The 25,776-nt window shown below is 30.5% G+C and overlaps 1 protein-coding gene across 1 annotated transcript in view; it reads right to left on the reverse strand.

Annotated features, from left to right (window-relative positions):
* The window catches only part of LOC129956520 (iroquois-class homeodomain protein IRX-4-like), a 69,486-nt gene that overhangs the window by 24,433 nt on the left and 19,277 nt on the right, over positions 1 to 25,776 (reverse strand). The window contains exons 2-3 of the mRNA XM_056068442.1: positions 19,857 to 20,003; positions 3,678 to 3,799 (exon numbers count right to left, since the gene is read on the reverse strand). Coding sequence (XP_055924417.1) covers positions 3,678 to 3,799; positions 19,857 to 20,003 — 269 coding nt within the window. The remainder of the gene's footprint in view (positions 1 to 3,677; positions 3,800 to 19,856; positions 20,004 to 25,776) is intronic.

Below are 25,776 nucleotides of genomic sequence, written 5' to 3' on the forward strand. Positions count from 1 at the left end.
AATTATTCAATTTTCTTTACTAATAAAAAGATCGAAATTAATAAATGTTTTAATTATATTTATGTAATATTAACTTATGAGAAAAGTGAATAATTATGTACTTATGGAAATTCCTTTCAACAAAATTGTAATATTGTTCCATAGATGTAGTTAGCGTACTAAACTTAGATGAAGTTAGTAGATAAACCGTGTGTTAAGTAATTCAAGAAAACTCTCGCTAATCTCAACTCGAGACTTTATTCAAGGAACTAAACCGTACATCTGTTTTTATGCATTAGGCGAAATGATTCGAACCTTCCAGATTTAGAAAGATACAGAAATTATAAGAATATTCTAGAACAAACGATAAGTAACAGAAAATAAATAACTACACACTTTTAAGGAAACTTGTCTGCAGTCAAATACGAACTTGCAAAAGGTCGCGTTTAATTCATAGCATTTTACCATTGAGGCATTCAGTCCGCGCCAAGTTCGAACAAGTTTCGCTACAATATCATTAATGAAACTTTTTTAGCATTGTAAATAATATTTTATTCCTTATAAAGCAATTTTGAACGAAAATAATATAGAATAAGAATTTGTCCTTTTGAATGACATTTTTCTTTCGTCTCGAATTGTATCAATTCAAGTGAACCCGTAATCATTTAATAAATACAAATGAGCAATTTTTCTAAAATTTTGTTGTACATCATCTTAGGCTATGCCCTGACATTATACAACAATTCTTCTCTTCCAATATAAATGTTAGATTCTCAAATTAAAGCGCCATAAATAAGTTACTCATACTCATAAAATACTCACATAAATAAGTAATTTACTATTATTTTAAGAAGGAAGCAAGATTCCATAGAATGAAAGATAAAGAAGCTATTCTGAAAAAAATCTATACGGTTATCATTTATTTTCAAGAAGATTTTAATTTTTAATGAGACTACAGGAGTCCATAAAATGAGCAATAAAATAATTTCTCTGAAAAAAACTCAATAGACATTCATTTTTCCTGAAAAAGACATTGATTTTTAATAAAACAACAGGATTCCACAAAATCAAATGATAAAACGTTTATTTTGAAAAATAAAATATTGGCGGCATTAAATCTTTTCCAGAAAATAGTAGTATTTCACTTTTTATAAAGGAATCACATCTGATCGGTTTCTTTCTTTTCTTTTTCCCCTTTTTTTTTTTTTTTTCATAATTCATTTTTTGTGCCCTCATTCTATACAAACTGAAGTTTATCAACTGCTTCATCAACGACAACAGCAAAAAAGATATATAGTGTTGATTAAAATTTGAATAAAATAAAAGAAAATTTTTTGATGTTATTTTAGATTGATCAAAAAGTAAAAACAAAGAATGTATTTTCCATTCCACTTGCTCTTGAAACTTCAACTTATAACGCAAATTGTGTGTGTGGGGAAGACGTAAATTTTTTTGTTTGGTCGTATAGGGACTATTTTCTTTGAGCTATATGGTCCAGAATTTCACACAGATCTATAATATTAGTATAATAAACCCAATCTAAAATTCAGAAATTTAGTTCATTGTTAATGTGGCATGCCTACATTTACATGAATATGAATAGGTATATGGTTTGCTTCCACATTTTGGTGCTTTTCAGTCTTTATCATGAAACCATATACAAAATTTTATCAACTTACCTCACTGGGATTTTGAAGTTGTTTTGTTTACACGCACACGAACTGACACGAAATTAAACTTTATTTTGTGTTTATTCATTTAAAATTCAATCTGTATCTTGATTTTAATGAAAGACCATAAGCCGAATTTTATGCTCCAACTCGTTACATTTAAAAGTTATCGTTAAAAGTTCGACGAACAGTCAGATATCAAAATCATATTACAAATTCAGGAAGGTCTCAAATGAAGTAATTCCTTAAAATCGTCAAATCTACCATTTTGACAATACAACTTGTTCTATTCTGAGGAGAGCTAAATATATACTTATATTTTAACGAAAGAAATCATCTTTTCCGCCTTGAAATAGAATTGCTTATTTTCTCCCATCAACCTCTGCAAAAATCGGGACAAACCATCTTTAACGAACTTCCTCCGCTAATGTAAGAATAAACACAGGTTCCAGCCACCTTCCGTTTAGTTATTATTCGATAATTATCATTTGGAAATAAGAGAAATAGCTTCCCCATAAGAGCAAGCCCATAATTATCGGATCAGAGCTTCATCTCCATTTCCGATATTAGGGAACCATTTGTCTAATTCTCGTGCCTCGCAGTCCCAGTTAAGCGAGCAGACGCGCATAATTTCCTTCGCTACAGGTGGCGCTTTTGACTGCCTTCGCCAAGGGCAACTAGAGAATTAAAACTCCGCTGGTTGGCGCTATTGTACTTAGATTTAAACACTTATTACATTATTATGAGTTTCGGTGAATGATACTAACGATTAAATCATTGCTCCGGTCTTGCATTTTGTTCTTTAGTTTTTTGCTTGGGGAAATGAAGAACTAATGGTATCTGAAATCATAGAATTGGCCAAAACGTTTTGTTGACAAACTTTTTGGTAGAAACGTCTTATTTGCGGTTTCAGTTCTGTCGGCAGCTGTTCTATTTATGAGTACGTACTGTGTAAAATTTTTTATATTATTACGGTTTTCTTTGAGCAATAATTATTTCACACTAAAACAAATTTGAAATATAATATATTGATTAGCAATTTCATGTAGATCGAATGATAATTTTGTTAATTATTAAGATAATTCATAATATTTTTTGAAACATTATCTTTTTTCTCTCATATTTCAAGTAAATCCTTTTTTCAATATAATAACGGAAGTGAAAATGTGTCTCATCCGAATAATGAAAGCGAAGTTCAAAGAAAATACAGGAATAAATTAAAACAATATTTTTAAAAAATTGACAAAAAAAAAAAATCCAAATTTTATTTTGGAGAAAAATAATTTAGTAACTAAGAACATAATGTTCTTAGAACGAATGGTACTTATTTTCTGCAGAAGCGTTTTATTTAATATAATGATTAATTTATCGAATTGATAAGTTAAATTCTTTTAAAAAACATTTATTTTCGTAAGAATAGTGAAGACTAAAATCATAAATTAAAAGACAGAAATGTTAAAGTCAATCGAAAATACTTGCATCGTCAGTTTCATTCTTTCATAGGAGCATGTAATGGAACATTAAATCAGCTACTGAAAACGACAGAACTCAGAGTTTTAAATAGTCTGCTTGTATTTATTATCTTTACTTTTGGATATCTGGCAAGTCTACTTAACGCAGAGCTGTAAATCGTCTGCTTGAATTTATTATCGTTATTTTTGGAATGAATTTATTATTGTTATTATCTGGTAAGTGCAATTATATTACGATAGTGGAATCATTTTGAAAATACACTATTTAAATTTAAAGTTATATTTAGAGCTTTCTCCTTTCACCATTGTGTCAAACATGGTAGCAACACTTGAAGAAATCAAATAGGTTTTATTCAATTGCGAGCTTCTCTTAAATTATATGAACTTTCTTTTAAGTATGGATAAAATTTATCTTATAAAAGTGTAGGTATAAAATAATTAAAAGATAAATATTCAGTCATTTATCAGCATAAATAACTTTAACAAGATGTGTAGAACTGTAAAGTAAAATGAGCAGCATTTGGGACTTATATAAGGAGCACATGTGTTGTTCTACCTGTCAGGATAAGAGGCACAGGTGGCAAGTCCACTCGGGTCGTAGGGGTAGCAGGCAGCTGCGGACGATTGTTGAAGTGCACTCCACGAACCTCGAGACTCTTTTAAGTCGTAAGGGTTAGGCTAAAAAAGAAAAAAAAAATATTAATATTACAATTTTGGAATATATAAATAATGGAGACACTTATACTTTAAATTACTTCACATAAAAATATTCTATAAAAAAAGACAGAGACTTTGTTAAAACCATCCCTTTCAGAATAACACTTGTGAAAAGCATGCAAAAAAATTAAACATTTCAAATACTTAAAAATTTTGGAGTATTTCTATAAAATATATTTTTTAATTAAATATTACTTCCTTAAGAGTTATTCCAATCAAGGGTATTTAGCCAGCATTTAGTTTAAAATTCTTTTTTCATGTGCATTTGTGTGTATTTGATTATATGGGGGAGATTTCCTACAGTATAATATAATACATTTTTAATTAACATTCCTCAACCTTTCTTTTACGGTTAATATAGAATAATATCTATGTGACCTTCTTATGACTTGCCGTTATAGCTTTCTGCACCACCTGTAGTTAAATATTAACATTCTTTGCCCTTTCTTTTACGGTTAATATAAAATTATACCCATGTGAGCTTTCTTTGAGAAAATGTTATAACTTCTGCACCACCAAGTAAAGCTTTGGAGATTTCATTCCGTTTGTGGAGCCTAATCCGTACACTTTCGAATGGTTCAATAGATAATGTTATACATTTTAGTTAATGAATATGATGTGCATGCATTTTTCTTTTCCAATGAGGGAACACAATATAACAGGCATGCATCTAAAGGAAATACTACAAGGAGTTCAAATAAGGATTTTTAAAAGGTTTATTAAAACAGTTTCTGAAAAGTTAAGATACTTTTCAGAGATTTAGGCCAGATGAAAGGAAGGGGAGGGAAGGGGGGTTAGATTGACTCTCATAAGATCTTTTTGGATAAGATTATATAATACATACTTGACCACCCTATGGACTCCACAGTGTTATTTATATATGATATAAAGGGTTATAGCATCCATATTCTTGTCTGTAGGACTAAATGATGACAAATTATGAATAAGATATTATCTCAACTTTCAAAAAGCATGGTTTTTTTTTTTTTTTTTACTTATTTGGTAAAGTATAAAATGTGTCAGTCTTTGGTTATCAATATCCAAAATTGCTATGGAGAAAAATAATGTACATGTTTTCCCCTATTATTATCCTTTTATGTATATGTTACCGTTAAAGTATATAATGCAGTTATTTCATAGAATACCTAGTTATTCCATGTAATAACTGATCGTGTCCGTTAAAGTGTGTAATATGTTATTCATTTGACACTTTAACTAGTTATTCTATGAAATAACTAGGTATTCTATAAATTAACTAATGAGAGACAGTTAAAGTGTAAAACAAACAATTTATCTAAAATGAAATTAAACTAATGATGGACAATTAAAATGAAAAAGAAGCATTTTATCTAATTTATGCAGCGTATAAATGGTATTTATGGAAACGTACCATAAAATCATTTGTTACAACAAGGATTACTAAAATGACACTTGGAATTACAAAGAGCATTATTTCTAAAACAAAAATATTTTTTATTTCTAAAACAAAGAAATAAAAACATAAATGCAGTAGGGGTGGAAGGTAAATGTATTTGTCGTGCGAGATATATGATATAGATTATTTTACACTTTAACGGGCCGCAGATCGTTATTCTATGAAATAACTAGTTAAACCATGAAATACGAGAGAGTTTTACACTTTAACGGACACGATCAGTTATTTCATGAAATAACTAGGTATTCTACAAAATAACGGATTTCATACTTTAACGGTAACATATATATGTGTGTGTGTGTTTTACTTGATTAAATGTGAATTTAATCTAAAGTTTTTTTTAAAAAAAAGTTCGACAATCATACAATACATATTAGATTTACATCTTCCCTGGTGTATAACACTTTCATAGAAACAATTGCACGGAATTCATATTTAAGCACTTTTTAAATGATCCATATACCAAATTCCTTCCATCAAAACGTATATGTATGTATTTTTCAAACTCAAAGAAGTCTGAAAAATGAAAATTTATCAAAATCCAGATCTTGAATGCTTTGTTCGAATCGAACACTATTTCCTTTACCAGAAAGTAAAAAATAAATAATTTGCTTCTGGACTTTAATATGCTAATTTATATTACTTCTTTTAAGAAGGGGGGGGGGCATCCAGCATTTTGTACCGTCGCTAAAATTATAAGTTAAAATGAAAGAATACTGACAATGTTGTTTTCTTAATTTAATCAGATTTCTTTTAGTTATTGACAACACATTTTACAATTATGTTTTTTTTTTTTGACAATGCACAAAATTTATCTTTTTTGAAATTTTTAAGAATCTCTGTGAAATATAAAAATATAAGTCCTTACTCTTGATTAACTACTTATTGGTAGCCATGAACCCTTCAATGCATCATGTAGCCTTTTGACTACACATTTTTCTTTCTATTTTTAAACTTCACATGATTGTTTCAAAGGGCAACAATGAGTGATTCAAAATCCTTTTTTAAATGCGTTTTGATAAACATTTGCAGAAATAACCGAGCTGGCGTCTTGGCATAGGGGTAGCACGTCTTCCTGGTGATCTGGGCGTCCCGGGTTGGTCATGGCTGTTCTTCGTCTGTGTTTTATGTGTGAATGCCCCCCCCCCTTGTGAAAAGGGGTCGTGGAAGCGAATGCGGCGCATGAAGTAGCTAGGTCGTATTCTTGGCCCTAGTTGGCGCTACTGAAAAAACAAGAGACGCTCATTCCGCTTAAATCGCTGACAGATCTGTCAGCAGGCTAGTAGAGTGCCAAAAGTAACAACAACAACAGAAAGCACCGGTATATGGAAAGAACAGAATTTGGAAATTTAGAAAAATATTAAGGTATCTGTTGTATGAATAATTCTACCATTAAAAATACTATCGAAATATTTTCACATAGGTATTTTAATGTAGAACTCAATGACACACACAAGAAGTAGAGCTAAACCAATTTATTAACTCAACTCAGAACTCAGTGACTGACAGATCTTCTGCTTTTATACTAGCAGGGAAAGTTCCAGAATGCTTTTCTGGAGACAGTAAGAAAAGTCCAGAATACTTATCTGGTAAATTAGAGAAAGGTCCAGAATCCTCTGGTACATGAAATAAATGAAAACATAAAATCAAGGAATTAAATATTTACACAGACTGTGAATCGCACTGTCTCTAGCGTGATTCGAACTTACGATCTCTTGATTATAAGATCAGTGCTATGACCATTCGGCAATGGAAAGTCGACTGCATATTTTCAATGCGGCAATATTTTATCCCATTGTAAAAAATATATTGGCAAAAAGTAACTTTTATTTTTATTGCAGGATTGTTGATAACGTGATTTATGTCCCTGGGATATTGTTTAATTCACAATGTCGCCAATTGGCACATTTCAATTCTTTGTTAAAATTTCAATAGAAAAAATAAAATACAATTTTATTTTTTTAATAATTTTTCTAAATTATATGCAGCTATTCAAAACATGTATTTTATTCATAAAAAAAGGAAAAGTCATGCATTATAAATAGAATCGTGTATGATAAGTACATAGCATAAGTTACTGACATTACCTTATTGCTCAACTAAGACTGCCATTTTTAATTTTTCAATATGTTTTTATTTCATTCTTCAATGAGAGCGTTTGCTTTTCCGATTTCAATCTACTTGTGAATCGAAATGATTCTGTGACAATATGGATTGATTCCTCCATTTAAATGTTCAGAACTACATAAAAAAAAATTCCGCTACTGTTTTTAACAAAAACAAAACTAGAAAAATTAATTAAAATTTTATCTTTTTTTATTTTATACAAAGAAGAAAAAGGGAACAGGTACGAAACAAGAAAATTTAAAGAACAAGTAGAAGTGGCTCTTTCGAAAAGAAAAGTAACTTTAAATTCCTGCCAGACAGATTACGTAGTGGATAGTGATACAGCAATCCTTATAATTCCATAATAAAATTTCATTATTTGAATTCTGAATTTTTTTTTATATTACATTCAGCAGGTGAATAAGAGAATTCAAAGAAATGATAGTGAAAAATCCTACTAAACAGTTTGTTCCATAACAGCATTTTGCAACCCCTAATTAAATAGCAATCATTTTATCTACAATTGGAATGTTTGAGCTTCCGAAAAAAATCTTTTAAAAGCAGTTTTGTGAAACATAGCATTTAAAAATCTCTAGCTTTACTCAATTTGTGTAGTTTCAAATCTAATTTAAAACTGCAACCGCACAAACTTCCTAACTCACGCTGTGACACTTGATACGAATTTTGGATCATCTCTCTCTTAAATCGACGCACTTTCCTACCCTAGTTACCTCCATCGCTGAGATCGCAGTTCCGTCTACCCCCTCCAACACCCTGCAGACGATTTCCATCTCGCGGCTCCCCGGTTTCCACGGAAGCAAGAATGATTCCATACTACCTCCCTCCAAAAGTGTAGTTTCTAATTGAAGTCAACGCCTGTGTGCAGTAACAGGGGGGGTATGGGCGTAATGGAAATGCCTTGTACTGAGTCACGCTTGGCTGCGCACACCCCTAGTGGAGGGGGGATCCATCAAAGTCGTCTGATCTCCCCCCCCCCCAAACGACTTCTGGGAGAGACTCCGAGCTCGAACTTCCCCAAGTAGACTGAGAATGGGGATGCCGATTGTTGGGCTCTGAATGGGTTTTGGGATCATATCGATTGTGTAGATCGAATCACGTGGCTTTTATCGCGAGTGAGTCGGTTTATGTATCGGCAGGTATTCGTGAAGTTGCAGAAAGTGCAGTAATTGACATTTCCAGCCGATTTGTGAAGTGAATGCTTTACTGCGATTCAGGAAATCATGAAATTGGGAATTAGGTGGAGCAATTTGCATTTGTTAGTTAAAGAGGATAAGTGCGAAAATATATCGTTGATATCTAAAGATTTCGTATTTTTCGTGTTCTCTCTTATCTCTCAAATATTTTACAGGATCTCTTAAAATCTTCTTTTATTTTTTTTTATATATTATTCAGGATCTCTTATATATTCTATTCCTGGTCATTTTTAAAACGATTTTTTTTTTTTAAATTTTATCAAAGGTAATTTGAAAAATGTTTCGAATGTATGCTATGGCTAATGTTTGAGGTATATTTAATTTTAAAAATGGGTGGATATTTTAAGATATGAAAATTTAGTGATATCTAAAGGTCCCTTATTTATCTTTTATTTCTTACATTCAGTCTCTTCTGTGTCTTAAACATGGTCTAATTAATTGTCAGTTTTTGTTATAGAAAGGATTAGAAGATATTCTTCAAAATAAATTTGCAATGTGCATTGAATAAATGCTTTGGTCTATCTGTTTAATGTCTAGCAGTGGCGGATTTAGATATTTTATGACTCTAAGAAATGCTAACTATGAGTCCCTTCTTTTAATAAATTGGTCGATCTAGTTTCAGATTTCAACGCATTTTTAACATATTAATGTTTTATTTTAGGCAAAATTAAAAAAAAATATATTAACTTCGGAAATTATATTTATATTTATTTATCTATTATGATCTTAAACTGCCCAGCATTTAGATTTGTATGATTCGTTTGAGAGTTTCGAGACTAGTGCTTTTCGACGATTGTACTTTGCTATGGGTGGTACGCAGAAAATTACATCTCCTAACTCCGCGAATAATTTGAGTTCATCTTATTGCTAAATATAAACATCTCCTCCTTATATATTTAATTCACCTCTTTTTTTTTTTTTTTTTGATGAATAAATGTTTCCTGAATGAATTCTGTAATTTTTAGCTCCTTCTCTTGCTGCATTCCTGCTTTTTACTTTATACCTGCTTTTTACTTAATTACAAATTCTGGACAAATGAATTTTTTATTATGGTTCTATCAATTTCGAATTGACCAATTTTTACCCCATATGTCTTATCTATTGCAAAATTGTCTAGACAGTACGTTGGCGAATGCATAACTTAGGGAATGAGGAAATATTTCCTTTCCTTCTCTAACACATATACATGGATTCACTAGATCCTACTCTAATCGAAATTGAGGCATCGATAAAATGCAATTTAATATCAAAATATATACTATTTAGAGACATTAGTTAATTTCATATTTCGCTAATTTCATTTTTTGAATAATAATAGCAGACAATTCAACCACATCCAATAATTGGCACAATTCAGTATATGTATTGACCGATTTGAAGAAATGAATTTAATAACATGTTATTGATTTTTCCATGTAAAAGTTATTTAAATTTTATCTGCATTTTTAATATACAGTACACTCCCGATTATCCGCGGAATTGGGTGGCGCGGCCGCCGAGGATAACAAAAATCGCACATAATCCGAAAAAAGCTAAAAACGGGTATAACAAAAGAGAAAACAGTCATTCCAACTTTGAAAAATCGTTTTATGTACAATAAAACGTAAAATAAACAGCAGGAAATGTTTAACTAACGCTTAATATTTTAGTATATCACTCAAAACTAACCTAAAATGCATTTTGTTAATGAAAACAGAAAAGTGCTTTGTACTTACGAGAGGCGTCAAGGATACATAGAAAAATGAATACATATGTACTGTTTTAATACTATAATGTATTATGTAATTATAAAAGCATAACTGTAAAACTACACCTTTTTGAAGACATCAGTCATTTGTGTTTGCTTCTTGCTTTGGAAGCATTTTTTCTTTGCTTGAAAGCAAAAAAAACAGTGCGGCAGGCGCGGATAACCCACCCGCGGATAATCGGGAGTCTACTGTATTTTGTCCATATACATTTGAAAAAAAAAATGAGAAAAAAGAAGTAAAAATTTTTTACTATTAAGAATTTGACAAAACCAAGAATTTCAAGTGCAAAGTATTTAAAGAAAGGCAACAATTTGAACGTCAAAGTATTAACGCAGTAAATTCAAATATAATTCATGCGCCATTAAGCCACAGTTTGCGGTAAAGAATTTAATCAAATAGGAGCATATACCTTAACTTTGGCTCAGTGTATCTGAAACTGACTTTCACACCATAAAAAAACAAAAAATAAAATCATCACGTAGAATCCACACGATGAATAACATCAATAAAGCAACAGTTCTTACTCAGATAAGCTCTTCCTTATGTCAACAGATCACGTACAACCCATTAACCGTGGCACATTGCAATGTCGCGTGGCTCATGTCCATGACAGGGTGATTGAGGGCGATAATTGACATGTACCATTTACGTTTGGCAACAATTTACAATTCGTGACAATGCTAATGGGCAAGAGAAGAGACCATCCCAACTGTGTCAATTATGGTCGGCAAACATAATTTTTGAAACAATGACTATGCAACATTGTAATAAAGTGTTAATAGAGGAAGTATTTTCGTTTTGTTCTGCCTTCCCCCCTTTCCCCCCTTATTCTTTCAGAATTGCGGTATGCTCGTATTTAACAATGTTAGTTATTCCAAAATGTAAACAAAAGTTGTAAATATTGAATAGATTCTTGAAATTTAAATATGGGGTAATGAACTCTGTTGGAGCTGGTGTCCTGGCATAAGAGTAGCGCGTCTTCCCCGTGATCTGGGCGTCCTGTTTGGGCATGGTTGTTCTTCCGTTGTTCTGTCTGTGAGATGTGTGAATGTGCCCTCCTGTAAAAAGGGGCTGTGCAAGCGAATGAGTGATGCGTGAGTAGCAAAGTCGTACTCTTGGCGCCAGTTGGCACTACTGAAAAAACAAGAGACGCTCCCCCACCGGCTTAAAATCGCTGTCTTCGTAACAGCGGGCTTGTCCATGGTAAGTGCCATAACAAACAACAGCAAAAACTCTGTTGGAAATACAAATAATACACAAGGCTGAAATTTGTAATTATATACTAAAATTTCAGATATAAATGTTATATATTTCGCTTGGTTCAGATTCCATATACAAAGTAATCAGCGCATTATGAGTGGAATTTATCGATATTTATATATGAGTGTGTCTGTGTGTGAATGTTAAGCGGAAGGCTGAATGAATGCGTTATACCATGGCACTAAAAATAATTCCCTTACAGATTCAATTCATATTATTCATAGGTATTCATAGTGTTGAAAACAAGCAAAGATCAGAACGTCCAAGGACATTCAATGAACATGGGGAGAAGTGGATTGTGAGACAAGTTCACATTAATCCAAGGACTAGTGCAGTAAAATTGACTCTGAAATGCAAAAGAAAGTTCCAGAAATCTGTAAATCTTGAAACTTTCAGAAATGTTTTAAACAAACGTTAGCATCGTGGCCTAGGACCTCGGAAAAAACATAACTTCAACAAATCAAATAGAAAATTTATATAAATTAGCGTTTACGTAAAGCAGCCAATAAAAATTTGGGAAAGGTCATATTTATGGATGAAATCAAATATGATATTTTCAGATTAGACTGCTTGCAGAATGTTTGGCACACATCAAATGCAACATTACATATCAAAAATTTCCAGCCTATTGTAAAATATGGAGGTGGTAACCATTTAGTCTGGTGTTATATGGCAAGCTGTGATGCAGAGAACTTATTTATAAAGGGCGCAATGAATAAATACGTCTACTTTGACATTCTCAAGTGAAATTTGCAGCAAAATGTGAGCAATACAGGAATCTCAAAACATTTGTCATTGTACTAGAATAAAGATCCAAAACATAAGTTGATATTTGTAAAATTATAGATTTTCTACAACTATTCTGGTGTGATTAAGACTCCTGCCCATAGTCCACACCTTAACCCCATTGATCCTAAGTGGGATGATTTGCATCAAAAAATCAATGAACCCAATGTTTTTTATAAGCAAGAGTCAAAAAAAAAAAATTGTCCCGAAATTTACGCAAGATGTAATTTACCACCATTCGTGTAGTAAAGTGTTGGCAACCATATTAAAAAAAATAATAAAAAAATATTTGATATCTGATAGTTTAGGGTGAGTAAAAATAGAACGCTAAAACAGCGTATTTTCATTGTTGAACAATATTTCAAAAATAATGATAGTCTGGCGGCCATAGTTTGAAAATTTGTGAATTGGCTCTCTAGATCGTGTGATTCAACACCATTGGATTTCTTTCAATGGGGTTATTTGAAGACAGAGGTCTATGTCAGCAAGTCCACACGGACGCGTGGATTGAAGGAAGAAATTCATCGCTGCATCAACGAAATTCAGCCTCATTTATGCAAAATGGTCATGGAAAATTTCGACAAAAGAGTGTGTATGTGCCAGCAAAGCCGTGGAGGCTATTTGCCCTATGAGTTACTCCATACATAACCCTATCCTATGTACTTACCGATTTAACAAAAATATAACAATTTTAAGAAAAAGACTGTGTTTTTTTTATTTAATTCAAATCTTGCGTTGACATGTTGTTCTATCGTGTAATGAACGCTGCATTTTTACTTACGCTAAACTATCAGTTGTCAAATTCATTTTTTAATAGGGTTGCCAACACTTTACTGCATGAATGGTGGCAAATTAAAATCTGACGGTAATTTTGGGACACAAATCCATGCCAAATGGACTGCGTGAGTACATAAAGTGCAAAGGTGGCCCAGCAAGATATTAACTATCAAGTTCCCATTTATTTTCTTAATTTATTGAACAATATCCTAACACTTTTTTGTGCAGATTTCTTAAACTGATTTCTTTTATTTTAAACTGTTATTATTATTGCATTAATACACGGATTTAGTTTCAGTTACTATGGTTTGTATTTATCAAATGTAATATATTTCTTGCTTTTTTTTCAATTGCATATTGAAATTTTGTATTTTGATAAGTTCTGTGAACTTGCATTGTATCCCAGTACATTTTTGTGTTCTGTATATTCGAATATTTTTGTTCCGACTATCTGATAGGAAGTAAACAAATTACGTAGTATTGTGTACCAACGGATTCTAAAACTCTCCGCGCCTTTGTGCATGCATTAAGAGGAGTGAGAGGAGAAGAGGAGATGTTTACATTTAAGAATAAAGTAAATTCCGGAAATGGCACACATCCTTCCGTGTGTCACCCCTTAGTGAAATGGAACCGTCGAAAAGTAGTCGTCTCAGAATACTGAGACGAACAGTATATATTATTATTCTCTCCATGATAATTTTTTTGATAATTTGACATTTAATAATCAAAGTTAGTCAATTAAGTTCTGGCAATATTAAAATAGTGTATTGTCATTATTAATTCACAAGTATACAAACTTAAAAAACGCTCAAGTAAAAAATTTATTTCAAATTACATTTTTTTTTTTGCAATATGTAAATAAGTTGAATAAAATTTATTTAAAAATAAAATAGATCATTCATCGTATTTTTTCCCAATATTGTTTGAAACATTTTTACAGATGTTTATTTCTATATTAATTGCATTTTGCTTTCTTTTAAAAATTCTTTATGTACGGAAAATTAACTAACAACATATTGATGCAGTGAGTCAAATAATAATAATAATAATAATGCAGTCTAGATTAGGAATTTATTAATATTTATTTGTTTAAATCCTTTTGTTTCCTCTTGTTTTCAAAATTTGTAATTCCATATAATGGGAATTCAAGCAAACACTGATAACTTATTTTTTAAAAATGATTCTTTTCATTTACCACTTTTTTATATTTAGGCAGAAATATTTCAAAAACATGTTTGCACTTCGTACTAAAGCATTGAAATGTGATTTTATGTAGTAACGTATTGCCATTAATACAGGGGAAAAAAAAAATCCACCCGTCATGATCGGGAAAGGGCAGTTAAAGAAGCCACTGCCTATACTCGCATTCTTTAAAGATAATCTACCTTAGGAAAAAGAAGTAAAATTCCCTGGTCTTATCATAGACGATGAACTCACTTTTAGAAGTCATATTAACAACAGTAAAAACAAATTCTGGGCTAAAGTTCACCTCATTATCCTACTCATTGGCACATATTCCTCACCTCTCACTAAAGAATAAAATATTTTATAAACAAATTTTAAGACCTATCCTCACTTATGCTGCTCAAAGTTGGGGACTCGCTGCTAAAACCAGCCGAAACAAAAATTCATGTTTTAGAAAATAAAATCCTTCGAATCATTACCAATGCTCCCTGGTTTACCCGGAAAGATATTTTACACAGAGATCTTAAAATTCAAAAGCTAGATGATTTTATTAAAGAACTTTCTAAACGATTTTTCAGTCAACTCAAAACTTATGAAAATCCCACAATCAAGGAGTAAATAAACTATGCCCACTGCAATGGAAAATACACCTTTCCTTACTCTACTATCAAATGGAATTTGCCAATTTAAATTCCCCATAGCTTCTTCCGACATTTAAACTGCATCTAATGAACTGCTTCAGTTTTCACCTCAAACGCTTTTAAGCAATCCTTCCTCTACTCCACCGATGTACCAATGGTAGACTACTTCTGTTTTTCCCCTGCTACTTATTACCTCAAACTGAGTAGAAGTGCCTAGGCACTAAGACTTTCCATGCATCTAATTCAAGCACTTTGTACTCAAATTTTTACATCATATGCTGATTAATTTTTCATATTCGAAAACAGCACATGTAAAGAAACCCAAATGGATTAATTTTGGCTTCTTTTAAGAATATAAACCTTAAAATAGGGAAGTCAATTAACTTATCAGAGAATTTCTTATAAATTATTAAATATACATTAACGTTCATTTATTGACTTATTTATTCATAATAGTTAAACAGGAGGATTTTGATTGAAGTAAATATATAAAAAAAGAAATTAATGTTGCATAATTTGATCTTAATTAAGGTTTATTTATTTTTTAGACACTGAATAATTCAGTTGCAGCTGCCTATAATTTGCATGTATCTGCTAATAGTTAAGAACATTGAACTTTTACCTTTCAAACTTTGTCTTGATTATTATTTTAAGTCAAAAAATTGAACCTTTTTATCACACATTTTATATGTAAAAGTTTTTATCATATTTAACAAAATTCTTTAATTAAACGCCTGAATTTAAAAAATGATTTTGCTCTACAGAATTTTTATTGTGCCTTTGAGATGTTATATATTTTCAGTGTTATATTGATTGTTATAATTGTTCGACAAAATTATTTGAAATTCTTTTGACTATTTCAGTTGAGCGTTTTTATTACTTTTAGTATTGCATGCTGCAAAATTAATGAAAGGAATGTAATTTGCTTTTAAGATTGGAATATATAGTATAAAAAAGACACACAGTGAATTTAATAAATAAATTTTAACACTTTTTTTCGCTTAAATAACAGTCAACATGAATTTATTAAAATCTTATTTTGCAATATATAGAATGGAAAAAATAAAGAATTTAAGCAATGATTTTTAGCATTTTTTTTAAAATTATAATGAACATGAATTTATTCAAATTATATAACTGGTGAAGTTAAAAAAATATTCTAAAAGTTAGTGTAATATTAATTTAATCAGTAAAAGTGATTCAATGGAGTTTAAAAAATATGAAATGAAAAACTTTTTGAAAAGAGTAAATGTAATTTAATAATTAAAAAACATTAAACTTGTTAAATGTTAAACAAGTTATTAAAAAGTATTTTAAATTTACAGGTAAATTACAAGAATGTGATTTCATTCTTTTTTATGTGCCAATTTATATTCCACACTTCCTATTAATTTTTGTATTAAAGAAATAATTTAACTTAGAATGGAATGTAATTGATAAAAATTCTATTTCAAGCTGCATGGGCAGAAATATAAAAAAAATGGATGATAAGAGATTATATATTTTAAAATTTTATAATATTCATCCAAAAACAAACGAACAAACAAGTAATTAAAAAAGAAACACTAAGAAAAAACGAAACTGGGAAACGAAGCTGATAATATAATTGCCAGAGCTATACCACTACGTTAAGAACGAGGCATTTCCTGTCAGCTCCAGGACTGCGAGTGGTGGCGCTACCATCTATGTCAATTGCCATGTTAAACGAGTTTCCGTTACTGTTTAAGAGAATAAGACTTCTGTTTCTGCTTCGCTGTGGTTAACACCTTTGACAATTAATCATGTAGCTTGCTTTCTTCACGATTTTTTTTTATTTCTGCAGTCGATATGTTACTAACGGTCATCACTACGCATTGATTTCAACAGCGGAATTTGAGTTCAGATGCTTTGCACCGAGACTATTTAGTTATCTGATACTCAGTTGAACTTAAATATTCAAAAATAAGATAAAGCTCATCTGGTTCACCAACAGTCATTATGTTTCTTTTGTAAATATTAGTCTTAAATTGAATAGAAATGCTTAAGCACTTAATCTCTTTTATTAAGTAATAAAAAAGCAACAACTAAAGGTACCAAAATTTTACCACTTTATTTAGAAAAATTATTTATTATTGAATTATTAATAATGCCATATAGTGAAGATGCAGTTGAACTGCTCAAAGAAAATTTAGATATTCTGCGTTCTTAATATTATTTATAGGAAAAGTAAACCTGACTCTTGTGCTAGTATTATAAGGCTGTTTGGGTATTCATTTCAAGCAACTGAAAACTGCTTCGATAAGAGGTGTACGTTGTATGGATACAATTACAAAAACTGTTTTCTTAAAAGCTAGCAGTCTTTGTCGACCAGTTTGTACGCTGAGGTTACTGGGGTTTTTGGTTGTTAATTATTAATACGGGATGCGATGTTAAAAAACATTTCACCTTTGAATTTGATTCGACTAAAGCACATGAATTCAATTAGTATAGTTTACAGCAAATGACAAAGTGTGTATATTGCGGAAGTAGAAATCCTGCTACTGATTTAATGATTGGCAAATGCACCTGCTTGAATGTTGTGATGAAGAATTTGAATTCCATCATAGCGTTTGAAAACATTGTTTCGGATAGTGTATAAAATTGAATTAAAAATATTACTAAAGTGAAATGAAAAATTACATGCAAATGAAATTAAAAGGATAATTTTTTAATTCTTAAGATAATACAAAAAGCATTTTTATAAGAAAATTGTTTTAAAAGATATGAATATAAATTTTCGTAGGCAAATCATAATGATTACGGCTCGACTTAAAATTAATAAATGGACACCAAAATTTAAATTTTTTGGAGCAGTTTCTCGCAAAATATAATCGTGACAAATTTTTACTGCAACTTTAAAAGTCGTTTATATGTCTTTCTAGTATACATCCAAATTTGTAGACTTTTAGAGTTTTTTTGGACGATTGACATGATTGGCGAGAAACCGCACATTAATCTTAAGTCTTACCACGAGTCTGGCAATGGTTGTGCCTATTTTCGCACTTGATTAAAATTTTTGTTTGAAGCCGATTTCTTGATTTCTTTTGTGTCTCCTTTCCTCGGATTGAATGTCCTCTTTGGTGACATGGCGAATTAATTACGAAACACTTCTAATAATATTTTGCTCCATTAATCTCCGTGAATTAGATGTGAAGCGTTTGATTCAGTACAAAAATATTCAATGAATGAAACAGTCTGAAATTTGTATTATATTTTGTTTATATTTGACTGTTGCCATTCGATAATTAGTATTAAGATCATTTCTGTGCCACATACGGTAGTGTTTCGTATATAGATGACCTCTTTCAATAATTATTCTTTAATGCACCTATTCTTTTATGATACGATTTTTGATGTGGTGTCGTTAGTTTTGGAATTGATTCATTCAAATGTATTAAAAGTGAAGACAGTGACAGCCCAGATAAAAAAAAAAAAAAAAAAAAAATCTTGCCCTGCTCAAAATATCAGAAAAAGAAGTTCCAGTCTATTGATCAGTCATGAAATTTAACACCGGGGAAAAAAATAAAGAGTTTATTCCTATTTTGGCGTGCCCTCAAGTTTGTCGCCAATGTGGTAACCTCCCAAAAAAAGGAAGCGGAACAATTTTTCTAGTAACCCTAATACTGAGTACTGTGAGTAGTGTAAAATTTTTTTCCGTTGTTGAATTGTATATGTAGTACTGCTATTTTGTAAGAAATGGAAATTAAAAATAATCGACAAATTAACATCCATTAAAGAATTTATTTAAATTACGTTTTATAATCAAAAGTATTATTAATACTAATAAAACATTCAATGTTAATTTTGAAGTGAACTATGAACAGACAATATTTAACTATTTGCAATTCTTACCAGTTTATTTTATTTTAATTAAAATTGAGGGTTTATGAACTTTGTTAGAACAGAAACTAAAACCATTTGCTCAAGCTTTTTGAATCGTTTGTTTTTATTTCACAGTTTTTCATCTTAACATTCCAATTGAATTCTTTGAATTGTTCTTTTCGTGGATTTCCCGTGATTATTCGATAAATTATGTATGTTGAATAATTCGATGTCTGACGATTAGAATAATCAGAAATATTATCTTCACAAATATTAAGAGGGATATTGTATTTGTGAATTCGATGTCTACCTTTCAAATATATAGAGAATGACGTTTGCATTACTGAAAAGTTCAGCTGTTGTTGTTTTTTTAAATCTAAATAGTCCCCTGCTCAAATGAAGAAATAGTTGAAAAGAGTAAGTGTATTTATTTCTATAAATTTCTGAAGAAAAGCACTTATATCTGAACAATTAGGATGCTTTCATTTTTGTGCTGTTCTTGTTAATTTCAGAATCCTTAATTTTAATGAGCTAGCGAAGCTACTAGGTTCCCATTCCCACTCCTAGCTAAGCCATAGGATGTTTTTTAAGGGCAAAAATTCTGCCTGGTGCCTTCTTCAGATGCCGAAGGTATCGCGTGTTCGAATTTTATTGTCTAAATTTCAGACCAGAGCAGCAGATTTGCAAAAGTTCGTTATTTCAAAATTAAAAAAAAAAAAAAATCAGCAATTGTGACCCATAAAGTTTCAAAAAGAAGTTCTTATATGAAACAGTCGTAATCAATAAATATCATAATTTCAACATAAATGGTGGGTAACTGTAACTGTTTCACAGAGTTGTTTATATGGTCAGCCATCTTAATTGGCGAATTTTTACTGTTGGCATCCTTGGTGAAACAAGGGGTACACCAAACTAGGATTTTACCAAAAAAAGAAACTTTACAAATAATTTATTCCAACGAGCGCACTTATTGAATCAACCCTCGGAGCGGGCCATTAAGCGCCCAGGGGGAAAGTGGATACATACCAGGGCGGTGTAGAATGAGTTGGAGGCGGCGTAGGAGGCACCGTAGAGGCCGAACCCTGAAAGTCTGGCGGTCGGGAACGAAAGCAGTCGGGAATCATAGGTGGTTTCGCCGCCGCTTGGTGGACAGCAATCGCTCCCTACCAGGATCTGAAAGAAGAAAAAAGGGCACAATTACTAAAGAAACAGCAAAAAGCATGGAATGTTTTGGGGAAAAATTCTTTCATTTTATACTCAGTAACAGAGCATTTAATAATGATTAGTTGTATAAGTTTAGGTTAAAGAACCAATTTTTTTTATTCCCGTATGTAATTATAAATCTAAAAAAAATCGATTTCCAAATTTAGTGGAATTTTTTTATGAATGAAGTTTGAAAAGCATTAAAAGTTTGTGTATAAGAAAGAACTGGAATATTTTCTTGAAATGCTTACTGATATATGCGCAGCTACTTAAAGTTGAGTAAAATATTAATTTATAGTTGCTTTTATATACATGTGACAACAGTTTTTTTTTTTTTTGGTATATTAGCACATTTATTACAGATCAGTGAAAATGCAATAAAAAGGGAATGAGTTATCTTCGTATTTTCAAAAAATTAAAAAAGAGTTTGAATCTCGAGCGAAAAAAAAATTTTTTTTGCAAGATATTTAAAAATATATAAACTGAAAAAGCATTTAAGTTTGAAAACTAATAATTAAATATATAAACTGAATTCGTTTTCCAAAAGAAAACAGATAATTGGATTTATAGTTTGGATGCGGAAGTGTAATATCAAACATATGCAGTGTCCAACTTTTCCATACCACATGAACTCAATAAAAGAAGTATGAGAAAATCTAAATTCTGAGGAGACAAGAACTTTTGAGTCAAGACTTCCCTTGGAAAATGTAACATTTAAAGATTGAATTTATAAGAAAAGATTTTTTTTTTATAAGGAATAAAGAAAAGAATTTTCAGGATCATTTTCATAATTTTTAGAACAAACCGAAGTTGAACACTTTCAGTTGCTCGGGGAGATCGCCCTAAAGATGTAGTATAAAAATCCAAAAGGAAAAAAAAAAAAAAAAAAAAAAAAAAAAAGGTTTTTTTTTTTTTAATCTATAAATCGCAATTATTAAATATTCGCAAATGTTTGAGATGGATTTTTTTTTCTGTAAAAGTAACTAAATTAATTATATATATATATATATATATATATATATTGGTAAAATTGGTTTGTAAATATATATATTGATTTGTATATATAAGTATTTTTAGTACTTTCCCATTATACCGGCGCGAATCTCACCAAGCAGACTTTTTGGTGACAGCACATAGTCGCCGGAACAAATCACACCAAGCAAAAGGTTACCAGCGGCGATACTCCGTTTGGCGTTGGTTGCATCATTATTGGCGACTTTATCGCTTATGCCGGTATAATGGAAAAGTACCGTATCTTTTATTATTATAGTGCTGCATTAACTATAATAGATGGCCACAATCAGAAACAACAAGGTTGTAAATGAGATAAATAAAAGCAACATATAGATACAGCTCCAACGTACTGTTTGTTCTCGGATTCGAAAACCCTCCGCGCTTTTACGCATGCGTCAGGATGAGTTTATTTAATCAAAATAGGGGTGAATGGAGATATGGAAGGAGAAGATTTTTACATTTAACAATAAGGTGAACTCGGATTATTTGCAGACTCTGGAAGCATAGAAACTGCAGATAACTCGCAACATTGTCAGAAAGAAACACTAATTCGCAATGAAATACTTTAGAGTAATTTTTATTTATTATCTGGAATATTATTCATTTACTACAATACTAAACATTAAATTATGATGAATAAATGGATGATTTCTGTTCTTAAAATTTGCTAGTTCATTTCACCTTTATGTTAAAACACTTCTTTTTAACCTTCTTTATAGCAAACTGAAGTTAAATGGCACAGGAGTTATACTGCGCTAATACTTTGACGTAGAAATTGATGTCTTGTTTAAATACTTTGTAATTGAAATCACAGACTTTATTAAATTCATAAAAGTAGAAAAGTCTCAATTCTTCTCTTTTTCTCAACTTTTTTCCTTCAAATGTATGTATGCAGAATGTTCTGAAAATGTAGGTAAAATTTAAATAACTGTTACATGGAATAACATATCTTAAAATTTAGTTACTCAAATCAGTCATATGTACACTGAATCGTGCCAATTACTGGATTATTGGTTACATTATCAACTATAATAACCTCTAAGTAAAAACACTTATTTTTATTTGTTATTGAATTTTTTTATCTAATTTTAAAAAGATAAATTAATTTTGAATAATGTTTTATATTGTTCTACAATATAATAACATTCAAAAATATGGGAGAATGCTCTTAAGTGCTTGAAAATATTCTTAAAAGTTTGACAAATTTCCAAAACGTTGATTGAAGATATTCTAATATGTTTATAAATTTTCTGAATTTAATCTTTAATAACGTTTTAAATAATAAATAATGATTTTTCATCCCTCTCTCAGCAATCGCAGTAAAAATACTATCGGACACAATATTTTTGCTTAGTTCATAAGTAATAATAGTTCCAAATTTGATTTAAATAGGCCGTGCTATTTCTAAGATAACAGGGCCAGGAATTTGAGTGAGATATTTGAAATAAATACGTATGAAACAATTTTTATTTGAATTGAAAAGGATTTATGCTATGAAGATTTGTTTTCAGTTAGTGCCATTTCGATTTATGCAAAAATTTTGTATATATGGAAGTAATGAATGTTAAATGGAAAGTGAATTTCGGCTCCCCATTTTAACAAAACATAATGCGTATTTTTCAAATTTAGAAGTTTGCAAATATTTTAATCTAAGTTCGAACCCGTTGCCCGTGAAGTATAAAGGTAGGAACACTTGCAGAAGATAAACAATGCTTTCTTTTTGCAAAATATTCAAAACACACACACACACACGCACACACACACACACACCTAATAGCACACAAATATTGTACATTATTGTATGATATTGATCTATATTCGCAATATTGTTTAATATTGTAGAATATTGTTTAATATCATATAATATCGCACAATATTAAACAATATTGTGCAACAGGCTGTGCTACCTTTGACACAAGCAACTAACTCAAACGAATTAGAAAGCAACAGAAGTAACTAACTCAAACCAATTATAAAGCAACAAAAGCAACTAATTCAAACCAATATGAAAATAACTAACTCAAACCAATTATAAAGCAACAAAAGCAACTAATTCAAACCAATATGAAAGTAACTAACTCAAACCAATTTGAAAGCAACTAACTCAAACCAATAAGAAAACCACAAAAGGCAAGGTTAAGGACAGAGTATATCTCTTTCCTAATAGCCTATTGAATTATGAATCGTATAAATCGATACCAAAATAGTTTCAACTTAAAATTCTGATAACCCTTTTGATAATCTGTTTATTTATATTAAAGAGAGTAAAATCGGATGATTCTAAGTTAGATTAACACTTGCCAATCACATTGGCTAAATTTAATTCTTTCAGCAAAATTGATATTAGGATAGAACAAAAATAGAATTATTAACCATTGAAAGGGAATACCATTAGAAAGAGCTCATTATTTACCGACAATTTATGGCTCAATTAAATATTTGCTTTGTAATGGAAATGAAAGCTCTCTCATTTCAATATTTTATTAGTATGTGCCATAAATATTTAACCTTAAGTACCATAAATGAATATTACATTGGGGCTATGATGAAGAGCTGTCAAAAAGAAACTCAAGGCTATTGCTGATTGGAGGTGGTGGCACTAAAGCAGAATTAAGATTCACCACTCAGTTTAAGATTGATCGAAAAGTTTTTATCTCTAACTTTCGTACTTTGTGTTTGCTTAAATATGCTGTTTTTTTTACTTTTGTATTGGTATTTCGTTTTCATTTATTAAATATTTCATATTTTTGTATAAATTTATTCACGTATAACGGAGCCTCTTTTGCTTGTTGTTTATCAGTATGTCCTTCTCATTATTAAGATTTTTGCTTTGGTTAAGATTCATTCCCTCTTCATTTCAACGTTAAATATTAAGATATCTGTCTACGTTTAAAAGGCAGTTTTGGCGGAAATTCACATTTTTTTCATTGTTTCATTTTAAAACCTATTTACCTATTTATTGAAACCTATTTATTTTTTTATTCCAAATCTGTGTTTGTTTTAATTCTGCCATAAATAGAAAACGAGATATGCGATTTTTTATAAACCACTGCAGCTGAAAACGAAACTGGAAGTACTGACTGGAAGTTGAATGTTTTTCAAAATTTTATCAAATACACGCTTCTCTGAATTATAATTTATTTTATAATATGTTCTATAAGCAAGCCGCGTGTATTAGAATACGTTTTGAGTAGTTTTTATGCCGAAAGGATTGGCAAATACATCTGCTTTTGAACATTGTTTATGTTTACAAAGCCTTTTAATGCAAGACAAATGAAAACTTTAAACAAATGTTTTGAAAAACTTGGATACTATCAAAAATTTCATACGCAAAACAGGGTATCTTAAAAATCTTATTAATATATTTCTTTGAAATTTCGCATATATGTTACCTTAAGTGTTCCAAAAGCAAAGAACAAGAAATATAACTTTAAATTGAGTAGTTTTTGTTTAGAGCTGCCTAATGTAATTTTCAACAAATAATTTAGTGAAATTTTCAATACAGAAATACTCGATTAGCTATAACTTTTTTGAAAATGCATATATTTCTTAGATTCTAGTTCGTTCCCTTCACTACAGCAGTAAGTATGTTGTGTATAAAAATAATTGGAATACATGCAATAGAATTTTTTGCAGTTTTGCTTTTTGTTGCAATTTTCACTATTTTTTTTATACAAATTGACATATTTTACTGAATCTCAATTGACCCAGAATTTCTTGATAAATATTTTTAATTGGGTGAAGTGAAGAATAGTGTGCCCCCGAGTTTGCCACCAATATGGCAACCTATCGGAACGCTCTTCTAACAACCCTAATGCTGTTTTGTTTACTACTTTTTGCAATGGTTGAGTTATACATGAACTACAACTATATTATGAAAAATGTTAAATTAAAAATATTAAAAAAATATCAATTAAAGATTTTAATTTTGTTCTTTATTATAATTAAAAGTTTTATTAAATAAAGAAAGTTAAGCTTATAATTAAAACTTATTTTCTTCTTTCTTTTTTTTAATGTGAATACAGTAAATATTTATTCTTTTGCAATTTTTAATTGTCAGAATGCGCTTGAAAAAATCGTCTGAATTCTTAATTTACGAAATCGTCTGCATTCTCACTTTAAAAGACAGCTGCAATGGAATTCTTCGCAATTCTCATAATTCTTTTGGTATTCTAACGGTTGTTTCTCTTCATAATTTGTTATGTCGGCAATTGTACAAGAATGGATGTCGACTGGCAGAATAGATGATGGGTGAGTGGAATATATTTTTTTTACGAGTTGATGAAGTTGAAAAAAGGATGTTTGTTTGAAATTTTGTATGGAGAATGTTTCGATTGCTTCTTCCTCCGTTCTTTCTTTTCTTTTGGTTATATACTGTTCCTGTTATCGACACAGTCCTTATGTTCAATGTGCTAGCGAAGCTACTAGGTTCCCACTCCAGCTGCTAGCGAAGCTGTAGGATGTTTTTTTTAAGTTAAAAAATAATAATGCATTTGACGTCTGTAGAAGGCACCGGGCAGTCTAAAAAAACAATACATATCTGTAAAAAGTTATAATTATATGGAGAGAAATGGTAACCGTAACTGTTCCGCGGAAGAATTTGTTTATTTTGTCCGCCATCTTTATTGGCGACTTGGCATTGTTGGCGCAGCAAGGGGCACACTAAAATTCACTTTTATCCTTTCATTATTTGCAATCACATTGATCGAGAAAATTAACTGAAATAGCC

The sequence above is a fragment of the Argiope bruennichi genome, chromosome 11 (genome assembly GCF_947563725.1).
Source record: "Argiope bruennichi chromosome 11, qqArgBrue1.1, whole genome shotgun sequence".
NCBI classification, from domain to species: Eukaryota; Metazoa; Arthropoda; class Arachnida; order Araneae; family Araneidae; genus Argiope; species Argiope bruennichi.